This window comes from Trachemys scripta, chromosome 12, assembly GCF_013100865.1.
Source record: "Trachemys scripta elegans isolate TJP31775 chromosome 12, CAS_Tse_1.0, whole genome shotgun sequence".
NCBI classification, from domain to species: Eukaryota; Metazoa; Chordata; order Testudines; family Emydidae; genus Trachemys; species Trachemys scripta.
This window is the reverse complement of record NC_048309.1, coordinates 36,639,795-36,658,174: the sequence shown is the minus strand read 5'-3', so window position 1 is coordinate 36,658,174 and position 18,380 is coordinate 36,639,795. Positions and strand designations below refer to the sequence as shown.

The 18,380-nt window shown below is 43.1% G+C and overlaps 2 protein-coding genes across 2 annotated transcripts; one reads left to right on the top strand and one right to left on the bottom strand.

Moving 5' to 3' along the window:
* The first annotated feature begins 4,530 nt into the window (after window positions 1–4,530).
* LOC117886194 (olfactory receptor 1020-like) lies at window positions 4,531–5,469 on the top strand. The gene has a single exon (XM_034787852.1). It carries the CDS (start codon window positions 4,531–4,533, stop codon window positions 5,467–5,469), a length of 939 nt encoding a protein of 312 aa, XP_034643743.1.
* Window positions 5,470–17,129: 11,660 nt separating this feature from the next.
* On the bottom strand, window positions 17,130–18,092 carry LOC117885387 (olfactory receptor 6B1-like). The gene has a single exon (XM_034786699.1). The coding sequence runs from the start codon at window positions 18,090–18,092 to the stop codon at window positions 17,130–17,132; it is 963 nt and encodes a 320-aa protein (XP_034642590.1).
* Window positions 18,093–18,380: the final 288 nt, after the last annotated feature.

Here is an 18,380-nt window from a genome sequence, read left to right as displayed (position 1 = left end):
GGGTCTGATGAAGAACTTTGTCAAGGCCATTGACAAAACACAAGCAGCTTTCAAGTACCTCCGTGGAAAATTTCCAAGGTTAAGTGAAGCTAAGAGAAAGGAAGCTGTCTTTGTTGGTCCTTTGATTCGTGAGCTTCTTCGAGATGATGCATTTGACCATGCACTGCGTGGCAAGGAAAAGACGGCATGGAAAGCCTTCCAGTTAGTGGCAATAAATTTTCTCGGAAACAAGGCAGACAACTCCAGGTTGTTGGTGGAAAACCTCCTCAAGGCATACAAAAGCCTTGGTTGCAACATGTCACTAAAGATACATTTTTTGCACTCTCATCTAGATTTTTTTCCACCAAACTGCGGAGCAGTGAGCAACGAGCACAGCAAGTGATTTCACCAGGACATTGCAACAATGGAGAAACCCTATCAGGACAAATGGAGTCCATCAATGCTTGCAGACTATTGCAGGACAGTGACAAGAGATGCTCCATTTAATGAATACAAGAGACAAGCCAAGAAGCGCTGAGTAGACACTGAATAGGACTAAACTATGTACATAATAGTTTTTTGCCTTTTGTTTCATAATAAATTTTATTTATATAACCCTTTTGCTGATTTTTAAAGTGTTACATAAACAGGACAGGTGAAATATTATCATGTAAAGCAACCATAAACACATGAAAAGACCTAGGTTTACAATTTATGATTAAAACTCTAATATCTACACAATATACATAGACATAAAATGTAAAAATTTAAATATCTTAGAAACAGTAGCCAGTTGTTTTAATTGTCATATTTGAATTCAGCACATCAAAATACATAGATTCATAGATTCACAGATTCTAGGACTGGAAGGGACCTCGAGAGGTCATTGAGTCCAGTCCCCTGCCTGCATGACAGGACCAAATACTGTCTAGACCATTCCTGATAGACATTTATCTAACCTACTCTTAAATATCTGCAGAGATGGAGATTCCACAACCTCCCTAGGCAATTTATTCCAGTGTTTAACCACCCTTACAGTTAGGAACTTTTTCCTAATGTCCAACCTAGACCTCCCTTGCTGCAGTTTAAACCCATTGCTTCTGGTTCTATCCTTAGAGGCTAAGGTGAACAAGTTTTCTCCCTCCTCCTTATGACACCCTTTTAAATACCTGAAAACTGCTATCATGTCCCCTCTCAGTCTTCTCTTTTCCAAACTAAACAAACCCAATTCTTTCAGCCTTCCTTCATAGGTCATGTTCTCAAGACCTTTAATCATTCTTGTTGCTCTTCTCTGGACCCTTTCCAATTTCTCCACATCTTTTTTGAAATGCGGTGCCCAGAACTGGACACAATACTCCAGCTGAGGCCTAACCAGAGCAGAGTAGAACGGAAGAATGACTTCTCGTGTCTTGCTCACAACACACCTGTTAATACATCCCAGAATCATGTTTGCTTTTTTTGCAACAGCATCACACTGTTGACTCATATTTAGCTTGTGATCCACTATAACCCCTAGATCCCTTTCTGCCGTACTCCTTCCTAGACAGTCTCTTCCCATTCTGTATGTGTGAAACTGATTTTTTCTTCCTTAGTGGAGCACTTTGCATTTGTCTTTGTTAAACTTCATCCTGTTTAACTCAGACCATTTCTCCAATTTGTCCAGATCATTTTGAATTATGACCATGTCCTCCAAAGCAGTTGCAATCCCTCCCAGTTTGGTATCATCCGCAAACTTAATAAGCGTACTTTCTATTCCAATATCTAAGTCGTTGATGAAGATATTGAACAGAGCCGGTCCCAAAACAGACCCCTGCAGTACCCCACTCGTTATGCCTTTCCAGCAGGATTGGGAACCATTAATAACAACTCTCTGTTTACGGTTATCCAGCCAGTTATGCACCCACCTTATAATAGCCCCATCTAAATTGTATTTGCCTAGTTTATCATGCAAGACCGTACCAAATGCCTTACTAAAGTCTAGGTATACCACATCCACAGCTTCACCCTTATCCATAAGGCTCGTTATCCTATCGAAGAAAGCTATCAGATTGGTTTGACATGATTTGTTCTTCACAAATCCATACTGGCTGTTCCCTATCACCTTACTACCTTCCAAGTGTTTGCAGATGATTTCCTTAATTACTTGCTCCATTATCTTCCCTGGCACAGAAGTTAAACTAACTGGTCTGTAGTTTCCTGGGTTGTTTTTATTTCCCTTTTTATAGATGGGCACTATATTTGCCCTTTTCCAGTCTTCTGGAATCTCTCCTGTCTCCCATGTTTTTCCAAAGATAATAGCTAGAGGCTCACATACCTCCTCTATTAGCTCCTTGAGTATTCTAGGATGCATTTCATCAGGCCCTGGTGACTTGCAGGCATCTAACTTTTCTAAGTGATTTTTAACTTGTTCTTTTTTTATTTTATCTGCTAAACCTACCCCCTTCCCATTAACATTCACTAGGTTAGGCATTCCTTCAGACTTCTTGGTGAAGACCGAAACAGAGAAGTCATTAAGCATCTCTGCCATTTCCAAGTTTCCTGTTACTGTTTCTCCCTCTTCACTAAGCAGTGAGCCTACCCTGTCTTTGGTCTTCCTCTTGCTTCTAATGTATTGATAAAAAGTCTTCTTGTTTCCCTTTATTCCTGTAGCTAGTTTGAGCTCATTTTGTGCCTTTGCCTTTCTAATCTTGCCCCTGCATTCCTGTGTTGTTTGCCTATATTCATCCTTTGATAATAAATAGCACATTTTATCTCTGAAGCAGACGACTTCTCAAAAATTGTAGACCAGTTTTATTTAGTCCTTCACATAACACAAGAACTAGGGGTCATGAAATGAAATTAATAGATAGCAGGTTTAAAAGAAAAAATCAAAAGGAAGTATTCACACAATGCGCAGTCAACCTGTGGAACTCTTTGCCAGGGGATGTTGTAAAGACCAAAACTATAGCAGGGTTCAAAATAGAACTAGATAAATTCATGGAGGATAGGTCCATCAGTGGCTATTATAGGAAGGGATTCAACAACATGCTCTGAGTATCCATAGTCTGTTTGCAAGAGGCTGGGAATGGGCAAAAGGGGATGAATCACTTGGAGATTAGCTCTGAGCTCAACTGATCCCAGGTCTGGGCACCTGCAGGACACAGTGCTAGACTCATACTTCCATGCAGGCATTTTTCTAAAGATTCATATCTTATGGTTAAGGTCATATTTTGTGTTCTTACCCATTGGACTGGAGCTAAAGAATCTTGTCTTATAGGCCAAAATCTCATTTATACTAAAATCTCAGATTGAAAATTTTTCTTCAACGTTAATTTTTAATGGGCTATTGGGGGGTTGTTGTTTTTTTCAAAAATGTGTCTGTTTTCAATGGAAAATTTCATTTTTTATTCAGAATATTTTAAATGGGAATTTAAATAGGTACCTATTGGGAATTGAGGTTTCCTTCTTGTGTTTCCGTCTCCGCTGTGGCTGGGCTCCCCATAGGGTTGGCAAATTTCTAATTCCAAAAAATCAAACACCCTTGCCCCGCCCCCTGCCCCACCTCTTCCCCGAGGCCCTGTCCCTTCTCTGAGGCCCTGCCACCACTCACTCCAGCCCCCCTCCCTCCGTTGCTCGCTCTCCCCCACCCTCACTCACTTTCACTGGTCTGAGGCAGGGGGTTGGGGTGCAGGACTGGGTACAGACTCCAGCTGGGGATGTGGGCTCTGGAGTGGGGCCAAGGGATTTGGAGTGCAGGAGCGGGCTCAGGACTGGGGTAGGGGTTTGAGGTGTGGCAAGGGGTGAGGGTTTCAGCTGGGGTGTGGGCTCCAAGGTGGAGCCAGAAATGAGGGGCTTGGGGTACAGGAGGGGGCTTTGAGCTGGGGCTGAGGGGTTTGGAGTGCGGGACGGGGCTCAGGGCTGGGACGGGGGTTGAAGTGTGGGAAGGGTGTGGGGTGCAGGCTCTTAGAGGGGGTTCTGCACTGGGGTAGGGGTTTGCGTGGGGGTGTAGGGTCTGGGAGGGAATTAAAAAGTGTGAGGGGATTCTGACCTGGGGCAGGGGGCTCGGAGTGCGGACTCCAGCTGGGCGGCACATACCTCAGCGGCTCCCAGTCAGTGGCACAGTGGGGCTAAGGCAGGCTCCCTGCCTGCCCTGGCTCCATGCTGCTCCCAAAAGCAACCTGCATTTCCAGCCCCTAGGCGGAGGCAGGCCATGTGGCTCTGCATGGTGTGCACTGCCTGTACCTGCAGATGCTGCCCCTGAACCTCCCATTGGCTGCGGTTCCCAGCCAATGAGAGATGTGGAGCTATTGCTGGGGGTAGGGCAGTGCGCAGAGCTTCCTTGATTGCCTCTGCGCCTAGGGGCAATAGGGACATGCCAACTGCTTTCAGGGAGCTTCTACAAGAATAATTGAATCTTTAGGCCCTGAAATGCTTTTGACAATCTGACCCTAAGCAGAGACTGTTAAAAGGGGTGGAATAACAAGAAAAAAGTTGCAGATTTGGGGAAAGGAGATCTTTCTGGTTTGTTTAATCTTCCTTCTTTCCTTCCTTTCCAGAGAACACATGGCACACATGCCATGGACAAATCAAACATCCATCATCAAGTTCCTGCTCCTGGGATTCGGGAACCCAAAAGAAATTCAGATTCTGCTTTTTGTGGTGTTTCTAGTGATCTACATTGTGACCCTGGCTGGGAACCTTCTGATTGTTGCTCTAGTTGTGGCTGATCAGCAACTTCACACCCCCATGTACTTCTTCCTGGGGAACTTGTCCTTCCTGGAGACCTGCTACACCTCAGTCACTGCCCCCAGATTGCTGGCTGGGTTCCTAGCAGAGGACAGGACAATCTCCTTCAGCGACTGTATCACACAATTATTTTTCTTTGGTGCTTTGGCATGCATAGAATGCTTCCTCCTTGCAGTCATGGCTTATGACCGTTACTTAGCCATATGCAACCCACTCAACTATAATGTTATAATGAACCTCAGGGTCTGCCTTCAGCTGGTATCTGCCTCCTGGGTAACTGGTTTCTCAGCTAATGCATTAGTAGTAGGGATGGTGCACCAGCTAAGTTTCTGCGGTCCCAATGAAATTAATAATTTCTTCTGTGACATGGAGGAGCTGCTCAAATTGTCCTGCACAAAAAGCCTCCTGGTAGAAATGATTGTTTTGGTCTCCTGCTCCCTGGTATCCCTGGCCCCTTTCCTCTTCATTGTTGTGTCTTACATTCTTATCCTCTTGGCCATTCTGCGAATTGCCTCCTCTGCCGGGAGGCAGAAGGCCTTTTCCACCTGTGCATCTCACCTGCTGGTGGTGAGTCTGTATTATGGGACCATCATTATCATGTACGTGATGCCATCTGCAGAGTGGTCCCCAGCATTGCATAAAGCTCTGTCTCTCATGTACACGGTCATCACCCCAATGTTCAACCCCATCATCTACAGTCTGAGGAACAAAGAGGTGAAGGGAGCATTCAGGAAAGTTGTGCTGCAGATTTTAGGCATGATTTAGGCTGTCATTTTCAGAATGACGTATGGAAGTTTGGCACCCAACTTCTATTGCAGATCAGTGCCTAATTTATTTCGGCCACTTTGAATAACCTAGCCTAGATCTCAACAGAATTATGAAGATCACCTACAATCTTAACTGCACTTATTAATGGTTTCTTTGACTAGGCCCTTCTTCTTCTTCAGCAGCACTCAGGATTTCACAACACTGGGCCTGAAAAAATTCCTGAAGGAAGTTGGAAAAGGGACTTTTACCTATGAGGTTCTTATTGTCCAGCTGTGTTGGAAGTCTCTTGGCATGGTTTCAAAATGAAATGTGGACATTAAGCATTGGTGCCTTAGACGTTTCTAAGATCTTCAATTTCCCTCTCAGTCTTTCCTCCACACACCCACAATAACAGCTCCTTCCCACTAGCTTTATCTGCACACAGAAACTTCCAGAAAAACAGAATACTCAGAAAAAGTGCATGACCAAAAATATACAAAGTTGTAGGGAAAGTAAAGCATGTGTGAAGACGCGTTGGAACTGAGTCCCTCTTCTCAATCTGAAATATCATTGCACTGCATAGCCTTATATAGTGGAACTAATCCTTGACCAAATATGGAATCTGGTTGAGATTTTCAAAGAGGCCTAAGGGAGTTAGGCACCTATATCCAACTATCATTTAGGTTCTTAGTTCCTTTCACTTCCGTTGGGAATCCCAGCCTTCCTGGTTGCCAGATACCAAAGCTATTGTGGCTTTGGAAGTACTGGCCATCACTTGGGTTCAAGAAAATCTGTTCTACAATGTGTAAGAAAGAGCAAACTTCAGAAATCTGAAATCAGGCAGAACAGGACAGTAGTTTGTAGAAATGGACACGCATGCACATTGGTATACACATCAATTAATGTAAACATTCTGGCATAGTCTCTGTAACCACTGGGTTTATTCATCACAATGCATTGTCCATGTCTTGTTCCCAGAAGTGAGCATGCCCATCAGTAAGTTCTATGAGGAAAGCTGTGCCACGCTGACCTGAATTATACTGGTGTTCCGGGGGAAGAATAAGTCTATTCACTTCTTATTGCAAAACCTTGTGGAAGATTGTAATTTCCTGTCCAATTCGAAGTGTTTGATAATTACAATCAAATCCCAAAACTTTTAACTCAACCCATCACCATTATTTTGTGTCTCCAAAGCTTTGTTCTTAGCAATGCCTAGTGTGACTTGAGTTGTTTTTCCCAAATGTAATTGCATTTGGTGAAACAGCCTAATGAATCTCTGGGGCAGGGGTATGATTCACATCACGATGAAGTCTAGTTTACCTTTCTGAGCGATGATGGTTCATTATAATTCCCAGCCCTTTACCGATAGACGTCCTTTATTTCACAGACTAGCTGCCCATTACTCATCCTTGACACATACTGCTGTCTAGTGGTCGCATCACAGAATAAATTGCTCTTTCCCATTAGGTATCATCTGCTGACATCTAATTGCCAATATGCTCTGGCCAGGTGGTCACTTTGCGGTATAACAGCCCATTTATCAACCTTCCCTTTTGCTCCCCACTAAAACGTTATGGGCTACCTTGTCCAGTGGTGTAAAGTAAGGTTGCTCCACTGAAGATAATGGACTGGTTTGCCATCTGGCTTTAATTGATGTAGCTCCATTGGATCAGTGGGACAGACCCCAGCTGCTGGGATTCAGCCATAGCTCCACTGGAGTCAATGGCCCAGATCCACAGCTGGGGGAAATGGGTGTAGCCCCACTGACATTAACAGAGCTATATCAGCTTACTAGAACTGAGAATCTGGCGCAATAGCTGCTCCTTTCTTATCCCTTCTTTTCTGCAGTCACCTAGAAGCCTTTATATAGTAGGGCTGCCCTTTTGCAACCCCAGAGGGTCTGCTGACATCCTGTCTCCATTATGCAATGTAGCTGCTCCTTTCTCATTGCATATCAACCATTCAGTACAGTGTACGTGCAAAGTTCTCATCAGTGACCCTATTCAGACATGCTACAGAATTTACACAGTATTACTGCTCTGTTCTCCTTCCTTCCCAGCCAGAGGCAGCAGGGTGTGGTGGATTGGGCACTGGAGATGTGGATTAGTGTTCTCGCTCTGCAGGTATCTGCTGTGTGGTCTGGGGAAATTATCTCACTTCTCTGTGCCTCGGTTTTTCTCCCCACTTTTTTACCTTTGTCTGTTTAGAATGTAAGGCCCCTGAGTCAGGATCATCTCATAGTGTGTGTTCAAGCCCTGGCGAGAACCATAAGGGTGTGATCATGGATAGGGCATGAAATCACAGCTGTTATATACATAAATATTACTTGTAATTGTCCCCTTTGGCCTGTTGCTCTCCCAAACTTTCTGGAAAAAATGGAAGAGGCTATCTCTGGTGTTCTCCATCCTAAAGCTAGTGGGGTTGGATCACAAACAGGCACCCCTTAGGGTAAAAAGCTAATACTGTATTTCATTTCATGGCTATGGTTACAGATTGAGTTGGAATAGACTTGAATCTCAATTCTAATTTGATTCTATTTGAATACTGCTTGGTGGAATAAACTTTTCTAGTTATTCCTGACAACTTCGGTGGCACCGTCTGAACACCACTGAGGTCCACTGCAAGTTGTGTCTTTCTTTGCAATTGTGTTTTTAGTAGCACAAAGTGAGATTTATAGGCAGAAACTCCAGGAAAACATAGCCCTATGTGTTAACTAATTTTACTTTATAATTGCATGAATTTCCTTAAACTGGGGCTATTTTTTTAAGTCTCCTTCTAACGGAAATTAATAAATGGGAGTGAAAGAAGAACAAAAATTCAGAACTGGTTAAATCTTGTCATTAGGATAGGGAAATATGCTGGGAAATGGCCTGTTTTTAATCAAAATATTTAATGCAAATTGTTGGTTTTGTCTCAAATTTTCTTGTTTTCTGACTGAAAATGCTGTTTTTTTTATTTTTGGTTTGTTTCCCCCATTCTCTCCTCTCCCACCTCTTTTTCTTTTTTTCCATTTTGACACTTTCTGGCTATGGTGGTCATATTTATCTTATTGGAAACTAATTTTTTTGTTGCAGAAAATTCTGGAAAAAAACCCAAATGAAATGCAGAGGGGAATATATGTGAAACCTCCCTAAAATCAGAGATACGCAAAATAAACAAAACATTAATACAATTTGTATTCTTTTATTTTCATTTTAATCAACTGTGTAATCACAAGATTTGAAGATGACATATCTAGTATAACTTGATACAATTCACCTCAATTTTGTTGTATTTCTAAGGGCTTGTCTACCCTGGCACTTTACAGCACTGCAACTTTCTCACTTGTGGGTCTGAAAAAAACAAACGCCTGGGCGCTGCAAGTTTCAACGCTGTAAAGTGCCGGTGTAGACAGTGCACCAGTGTTGGTAGCTATTCCCCTCATGGAGGTGTTTTTAAGAGCGCTGGGGGAGCTCTCTCCCAGCACTGGTGCCACGAATACACAGCCACGTTAAAGCGCTGCTGCAACAGCACTGCCGCAGCAGCGCTTTAACGTTGCTAGTGAAGACATGCCCTAAGCTGCATTGAGCCTGGAATTATTTCTGCAAATTCCTTTTCTTGCTAGCACAGTCATAAATATCTCCACTGAATCTTGTTTGGATGCCTCAAAAGCAGAAATATAACCACATACATCAGACTTATAGCCACACCCTTCAAAATAATAGGTATCATAGAATCATAGAATATCAGGGTCAGAAGGGACCTCAGGAGGTCATCTAGTCCAACCCCCTGCTCAAAGCAGGACCAATTCCCAACTAAATCATCCCAATCAGGGCTTTGTCAAGCCTGACCTTAAATACCTCTAAGGAAGGAGATTCCACCACCTCCCTAGGTAACCCATTCCAGTGCTTCACCACCCTCCTAGTGAAAAAGTTTTTTCCTAATATCCAACCCACTGCAACTTGAGACCATTATTCCTTGTTCTATCATCTGCTACCACTGAGAACAGTCTAGATCCATCCTCTTTGGAACCTCCTTTCAGGTAGTTGAAAGCAGCTATCAAATCCCCCCACCCCCATTCTTCTCTTCTGCAGACTAAATAATCCCAGTTTCCTCAGCCTCTCCTCATAAGTCATGTGCTCCAGCCCCCTAGTCATTTTTGTTCCTTCCGCTGGACTCTTTCCAATTTTTCCACATCCTTCTTGTAGTGTGGGGCCCAAAACTGGACACAGTACTCCAAATGAGGCTTCACCAATGCCGAATAGAGGGGAATGATCATGTCCCTTGATCTGCTTGCTCCTACTTATACAGCCCAAAATGCTGTTAGCCTTTTTGGTAACAAGAGCACACTGTTGACTCATATCCAGCTTCTCATCCACTGTAACCTCTAGGTCCTTTACTGCAGAACTGCTGCCTAGCCACTCGGTCCCTAGTCTGTAGCAGTGCATGGGATTCTTCCATCCTAAGTGCGGGACTCTGCACTTGTCCTTGTTGAACCTCATCAGATTTCTTTTGGCCCAATCCTCTAATTTCTCTAGGTCCCTCTGTATCCTATCCCTACCCTCCAGCATATCTACCACTCCTCCCAGTTTAGTGTCATCTGCAAACTTGCTGAGGGTGCAATCCATGCCATCCTCCAGATCATTAATGAAGATATTGAACAAAATTGGCACCAGGACCAACCCTTGGGGCACTCCCATTGATACCGGCTGCCAACTAGACATGGAGCCATTGATCACTACCCGTTGAGCCCGATGATCTAACCAGCTTTCTATCCACCTTATTGTCCATTCATCCAGCACATACTCCTTTAACTTGCTGGCAAGAATACTGTGGGAGAATACTGTATAAGAAATTATATGTCAGCTACTACCTGAGCTGCAGTGTAACAGCAAATATCTGTCCAAAAGCTGAGCGAGTGATAGAACAGCTGATGTGACCTTGATTCACACAATCTTTGTTTCTCAGGCTGAGTAACAGGGGACCAACCATGGGTATCAGGACAGAGTAGTAGGCAGGGAACACTTTGTAGCGATCTCTCAAAAAATGGTTAATTTATATGATTAGTCCCTGCGATATGTCAGTGGGAGAGCTTCTCCTGTTGACATAGCATCTGACGTTCATGGAGGTGGTTTTATTATGCTGATGGGAGAGCTCTCTCCTGTTGACATAGAGCCTCTTCACTAGATATGCTGAAATAGCGCAGCTGTATCGGTACATCTGTGCCGCTGCAGCGATGTACGTGTAAACACAGTGTAAGTTTCCCAGCCCTGAAGAAGAGCTCTGTGTCAGCTCGAAAGCTTGTCTCTCTCACCAACAGAAGCTGGTCCAATAAAATATATTACCACACCCACCTTGTGGGATATAGGAAAATATTTCATCTTAGGTAACAATGTCAGTGATGACTTTGCCCCTTTCCCCTAGGGTTAACCACAACCAGAAAACATGGTAAAGGGTGGTGTTAACCTCCATGTTCAAACACCGTGCTATCAAATGACAAACAATATTCCCAATCTAGACATACAGCTACATTGATGAATTTCACACAGCCCTTCTTATGCTCCTTAGATATGCCTGTCTGATCAGCCAAGATGCCTTTCCCACAGGTGACTCATCAATATCTTATTCCCAGCATCTGGTGAAAGCCTGACCCCACTGAAGGGAACGGGAGCTTTGCCATTGACTTAGAAACATAGTGAGACACTGCGGCCCATATTCATCATAGTGGTATGATTATGATATTATGACATAATGATGATGCATCTTGCACAAGATATGCCTTGTGAGGTGTCTACAGAAAAGTTATGATTTGCTGAATACAATTATTCTATTTGTATGCATGCATCTTTTTTGTATCTGGAGTTTTGAATATTGCCTATGTATCTGTATTTCGAATATGCTTACTCTGGCTAGCACCCACAAATAGCCTTTTAGGTACAACAATGCAGAAGCTAGACAGTGCTGATGGCTCATCAGCACAGACAGTGGACCATGGAAGAGATTAGTCTTCCTGTAAAGATATCAGCCAGTCTGTAAGTAATGGCTGCTATGATTCAGCAAGGCATGCAAGGGCACGTGACCAGACCACATGATACTGGACTCTATTTTGGTACCTGTGTTTTTCCACAGACTGGACTGGGAACTCAGCTTGGAACAAAGGGTTACCACCATATGGAAAGACTATATAAGGTGGAAATTGACAGCATGATTTGTCTTTGTTACAGAGTCACTGGGGTGATGCTCTGGAACTACTCTATATGAAGCCAGCCAGGACTCCGGGGGAACATGTCTCCTCTCTCTGAGCCTAGTGTCTCCAGAACAAGAAGCTTACTGCATCCTAGGGTGACAACCTGTCATACACAGGACAGGAAGGGATCTCCTGAGTGATCAAGTCCATTCTCCTGCTAGCAGTGGCAACCCTGTCCCATAATCCCCATTCATAAATTTATCAAGCTCTATGTCAAAATGAGTTAAGTTGTTTACCCTGTCACTCCTGTTGGGAGGCTGTTCCAGAAACTCCCTCCTCTGATGGTTAGACACCTTCTTCTGAGGGCTTGTCTACATGGACAATTAATTCACGGCAAGCTGGGATGTGAATCTACTCTGCTCTAGTCTGCCATAGAGTAACTATCCAGGTTGACCTGGCCGACATGCACTAACTGTTCATTAATGCACTTCGATCTGGTGCCATTTTCAAAAGGACTAGATCAAAGCACAATAATGAACTGTTAATGCACATCAGCAGACTCCACGTGGACAGTGGGATAGATTCATACCCCAGCCTGCCTCAACCTATGAGTTCATGTAGACAATGCAAGTTCTAAATTCCAGACTAAATTTATTCATGGCCAATTTGTCCACATTTGTTCCTGTGATGGTGAAGTGGCCTTTTAATACCCCTCCAGTCATAGGGAGAAAAGGAACGGGGTAGGGGAGGAAGATGATAACAGGGTTCAAAAAAGAACTAGGTAAGTTCATGGAGGATAGGTCCATCAATGGCTATTAGCCAGGATGGGCAGGGATGCAAAACCATGAGTGTCCCTAGCCTCTGTTTACCAGAAACTGGGAATGGGCCACAGGGGATGGATCACTTGATGATCACCTATTGTGTTAATTCCCTCTGAAGCACCTGGCATTGGCCACTGTTGGAAGACAGGATACTGGACTCGATGGACCATTGGTCTGACCCAATATGGACATTCTTATGTTCTTATGACAACATTGTTCTTCTCCCTCCATGGCATTTACCTCTCTGATGTATTTGTAGAGAGCACACTCAGCCTTCATTTTGGTAGGCTAAGTAAGAAGAGCTCTTTTAGGCAATGTCTACACTACAGCCTATGTTGGTAAACCCTATGTCGCTAAGGGGTGTGAATATTCCACCCCCATGAGCAACATAATTTATACCGACACTGTCAGCTTGCTTTCTGAAACTGTAAATATGGATTCAAGGAATGATCCTGCATCTCTCTGACTGTTTGGACTCTTACAGGAAAGTGAACCAATTCAAAGCAGAGATCCCCAGAGATGCTCTGGGTACTCTGAAAAGAATTTTGGGAAACTGGCAGTTTATTACATCACTGCTACTATTTGGAATTACACCCTCTGACTCACCTGTGCATATATTTTACCTGTTTTAACCTCTCAATATTTCTCATTTCCTTTTCTTAGCTAATAAACCTATAGTTAGTTTACTGCCAGGGTTGTCTTTGGGGTGAGATCTGGAATACTAATAGATCTGGGGTAAGTTACTGGTCTGTTGGGACTGGGAGCAACCTAATGTGGTGTGATTTTTGGTTTTAATAAACTTTTATCACAAAGTCCAGTTTGTCTGGGTGGCAAGATAGACTGACGAGTATGTGACTCCATGGTAAGGACACTATAGTGATCCAGGAGTTCACATTTGTTGCTGGTTTGGTGAAATCTAATTATACAATATACTACCAGCTTGGGGTGTCTGCCCTGTTTTTCTGCCAGTCTGCCATGAGGTCAGCATTCAGAGTCATGAGCCACTCCATACACTGTGACACCAGCAGGACAGTTGCTCCTTAGTCTGACCCATGGTTACTGCCCTAGTGGATAGCGAGAAAGCTGTAGACGTGATATATCTTGATTGTAGCATGGCTTTTGATACAGTCCCACACGACATTCTCATAAGCAAAATAGGGAAATGTGGGCTAAACAAAATTATTATAAGGTTGGTGCACAACTGACTGAAAGACCGTACTTAAAGAATAGTTATCAAAGGTCCCTTTGAAACTGGGAGGGTGTATCTAGTGGGTTTCTGCAAGGGTCAGTCCTGGGTCTGGTACTATTCAATATTTTCATTATTGATTTGGATAATGGAGTGGAAAGTATGCATATAAGACTTGCAGTTGACACCAGGTTGGGATTGGTCGCAGGCAATTTGGAGGACAGGATGAGAATTCAAAACCACCTTAACAAATTGAAGAATTGGTCTGATACCAACAAGATGAAATTCAATAAAATTTAGTGCAAAATACTTCACTTTGGAAGGAAAAATCAAATGGGCAACTACAAAACCAGCAATAATTGGCTAGGTAGTAGCATTGCTGCAAAGGACATGGGGGTTAGAGTGGATCATTAATTGCATATGAGTCAAGAATGTGATGCGGTTGTGAAAAAAGTTAATGTCATTCTGGGGGGTATTGACAGGAATATTGTATGTAAGACACAGGAGGAAATTTTCCCACTCTGCTTGTCACTGGTGAGGCCTCAGCTGGAATACTGAGTCCAATTCTGGGCACAGGAAAGATGCGGACACACTAGAGAGAGTCCAGAAGAGAGCAACAAAAATGAGAAAAGGACTAGTAAATCTGACCTCTGAGGAAAGGTTTTTAAAAAATGGGCATGTTTAGTTTTGAGATAAGAAGACTAAGGGGGGAAGTGATCACAATCTTCAAATATGTCAAGGGCTGTTATAAAGAGGATGGGAATCCATTGTTCTCCATGCCCACAAGAAGTAGGACAAGAAATAATGGGCTTAATCTGCAGCAAGGGAGATTTAGGTTTGATATTATGGAAAACTTTCTAACTCTCAGGGTAGCTAAACTCTGGAATGGGTTCCAAGGGAGGTGGTGGAATCCCCATCACTGGAGGTTATTAAGACCAGGTTGGACAAACACTTGTCAGGGATGGTCTAGGGTTACTTGGTCCTGCCTCAGTGCAGGGCTGAACTTGATGACTTCTTGAGGACCCTTCCAGCCCTACATTCCTGGCAGGTTCACTGGGGCAACATGTATGAGGTTCGAGATGGGGGCAGGGGAGAAAAATAAAGAAGAGTAGCTGTCAACCAAGCTGAGTGCAGGAGTCAAAGGGACAACAGAGCTTAAGACAGAACCATCTGAGACCCAATCAAGTCAGTATATGCTGCTGTCTATTGGTTCTTTTGGAAAACATCTGCCACTTTCTCTTCTGTTGTTACACCTTGCAGCCATATAGTAGACACAACTGGAAATTCATAAATGAATCTCTAAGGACCTTTAGTGCCCATTATACAGTATAGCCAATCCTACCCCATTAATCACCCTCTGCTGTCCCCCAGTGTCCATTATACTTCCAAATCCGTTGTCGCTTATCCTAACTAGTGCTATTATACATATATACTACTATTACTTAGCTCTTATCTTCCCCTGTGTTAGTTGCCTTCCCAAAGCATCAAGTATTTCCCTATATTTCATTTAATTCTAATTGTATTTTTAAACTGTTCCTAACTCTTTGAACTCACATATTGTTAGTGAATTGGACACAGTTGCAGGCATATCATTATCATCATTCTCACCAATAAAAATACTAATATTGCTTCCATTTATTAACCTGATCATCAAGTTTCTTTATTTTTATTTTTCTGAAAGCAAAAGGCATTTACAATTGTTCTGTGAATTATTTTCATAATACATGTGAACCTGGAGAAAACACACAGCAGATAGTTCAGAGAGAAATATGGGATGTCTCAGCAGTGCAGGCAAGCAATCATTAAAATGCAAATTAAACATTGAAACTTAATTTGAAGCCCATGAAACATAATATCCCTCCTTTATCTTTTTTTCAATGATGAAATAGATAGTGACAAAAGAGGTCTTGATATCTTGGAGGTAATTTATGCAGATCACATTTTTTTAATCTCTAAGACACAAATTTGAATGAACTGTTGCTTGTATCTTTTCATGACAAGCTCATACGCCATGCTGAAGGGCACGAAAAAAACATAAACAAATGAACAAAAGAAAAAAAAAAGGAAACCTAATCACACAATGAATTTGAAGACACTTAAGACAATCTGAACATCCCAGAAGTAGAATTCCCACTGAAAGTCACATAGGCTGTGTCTACACTACAGAGATTATGCCAGCATAGCTTTGTTGGCATAGCTAAAATGACACAGCCTACACTGATGGAAGGGGGTTTTCCATTGATGTAGGAACACCATGTTCCGGAACAAAGTCAGCTACATTGATGGAAGCATTTTTTCAGTAGGCAAAGCTGTGTCTACACTGGAGGTTAGGTTGGCATGGTTCTATCAGTCAGAGGTGTATTTTTTCACATCCCTGCATATAGTTATGTCAACCTAACTTTGAAGTGCACTCCAAGCCTTGGGCACTTTTGAATATCTCACCCATATTGACAGGTTTCAGAGTAACAGCTGTGTTAGTCTGTATCCGCAAAAAGAAGAACAGGAGTACTTGTGGCACCTTAGAGACTAACAAATTTATTAGAGCATAAGCTTTCGTGGACTACAGCCCACTTCTTCGGATGCTGTAGTCCACGAAAGCTTATGCTCTAATAAATTTGTTAGTCTCTAAGGTGCCACAAGTACTCCTGTTCTTCTTTTCACCCATATTGCACAAGCTCAAAGCAGAGGAAGGCTCCATTCATAAATGAACCAAGGTCACATTTACTTATCCCAGGAGGAGAACGTAACCTACCTCCTACTTGTGTGGAAGAGGGTTCTAAGGAACAGACTTTCAAGGTGTCTGGGCAGCTAAAGGTGCAGTTAGGTGCCTAGCTGGACTTGTAAAGTTCCTAAGCAGGTTACCTGCCTAACTTATATGGACGTCAATCGGAGTTGGGCACATAACCTTTTTAGAAAACCCCATTTGTTTCCTGTTTGCATCTTAGAACATCGAGTGTTTGGCTCCTAAAGCAACCATAGCTGGAGGGAACAGCCTGGGTTTGTTTGAAGGCTTGTTTGTGGAGTGAGAAATGTAGGATGAATTTCTACAATTAACCTCAACCTGGTTTAAGGACAGGAGCAAGACAAGGAGGAAGGAGAAAGGGAAAATAACCTGGGGGTGGAAGAAATTGGATGAGAAAAAAAGAAAGGAAGGGAGAGAAAGGGAGTGGGATGGAGGGATGCTGACAGAGCAGGGGAAGGTGGTGGAGAAAGGAGGGAGCAAGAGAAGAAGGGAGTGCAATGGTTGATGAGAGTGAAGAATAAAGAAAAGAAAAAGTTCATGAGAGGGGTATGTTAAGAGACGTATACACAAGCTGCAAACAGGTCCCCCACAGCAGTAACATGAATCAGTCCTAAACCTGAGTAAGAATTTGAACAGTCAGAACATTCGTATTGTGTTCATTTTACTTCTCTTGTTAGCCCATTAGCTCCAGGCTACCTGGACTCTGCCTCAGTAAATTAGGTCAAATTATCTCCATTTCACTGCCAGTGAAATGCAATTAGCTCAATTTGTGTGATGGCATGTGAAAGGCACCAATTTACTCGCCACTTTCCTCAGTGCCTCCTTCACCTCTTTGTTCCTCAGGCTGTAGATGAGTGGGTTGGCCAGGGGGGTCACAACTGTGTAGCCAACAGAGAGCACTGTGTGAAAGGCCCGCAGCTGGTTGGTTTTTGGCAACATATAAACAATCATTAGGGTCAAATAGAAAATTGTAACAATTATGAGGTGGGAGGAGCAGGTGGAAAAGGCCTTTTGCCTCCCGGTGATTGAAGGGATTCTCAGGATGGTGGTGATGATAAAAATATATGATATCACAGTTAGCAGAAATGGTGGCAGAGTGAATACACAGGCCAGGATGGAATCCAGGAGTACGACGAGGTGGTTTTCGCTGCAGGAGAGTTTTATGATTGGGGTGAAATCACAAAAGAAATGGTCAATTTCATTGGGACCACAGAAAATTAGCTGTGACATCAAATATATTACTGTGCTACAAGCCAGTGATCCCAGTATCCAAGACCCAGCTGCTAGCTGGAGGATAAACCTACTGTTCATAACAGGTGCATAATGCAGGGGTTTACATATTGCTAAATACCGATCATAAGACATCGCTGCTAGGAGGTAACATTCTGTAGCTGCCAAAGAACAAAAGAAATAAAATTGTGCAATGCAGCCCCTAACAGAAATGGTTCTGTCCCCAGTCAGGAAACTGGCCAGCATCTTGGGCAGGATGGTGGAGGTGTAGCAGGTCTCCAGGCAGGACAAGTTCCCCAGGAAGAAGTACATGGGGGTGTGAAGGTGCTGATCAGTCACAACTAGCGCAACAATGAGGATGTTTCCAGCCACGGTCACAATGTAGATCACAAGAAACAGCAGGAAGAGAAGAATTTGCAGCTCAGGGAGATCCCCGAATCCCAGGAGGATGAATTCAGTGACAGATGTTTGATTTCTCCATTTTGTGCCTGCCATGTGACTTATCTAGGGAAAATCAAACAAGTGTTGGTGTATTTTGGGAGACAGCTAAGGCAAATATCATCACATTTTCACAGATTATGAGCAATTAATTCAATATCAGGTTTTAAACTGGCTTTAGTGATGGAGGCGCCCAAATTGAATTGGATTTGGTTGCCTGCCCCAGTGGGCTCTTTTGAAAATCTCAGTATACATTTAACGTAACATTTAAATGTCCTCCCTGGAGAGGTATTGAAAGAAAAACTGGATGGAGAATGCAGCCTGAGGAGATACATCAAATTTTTT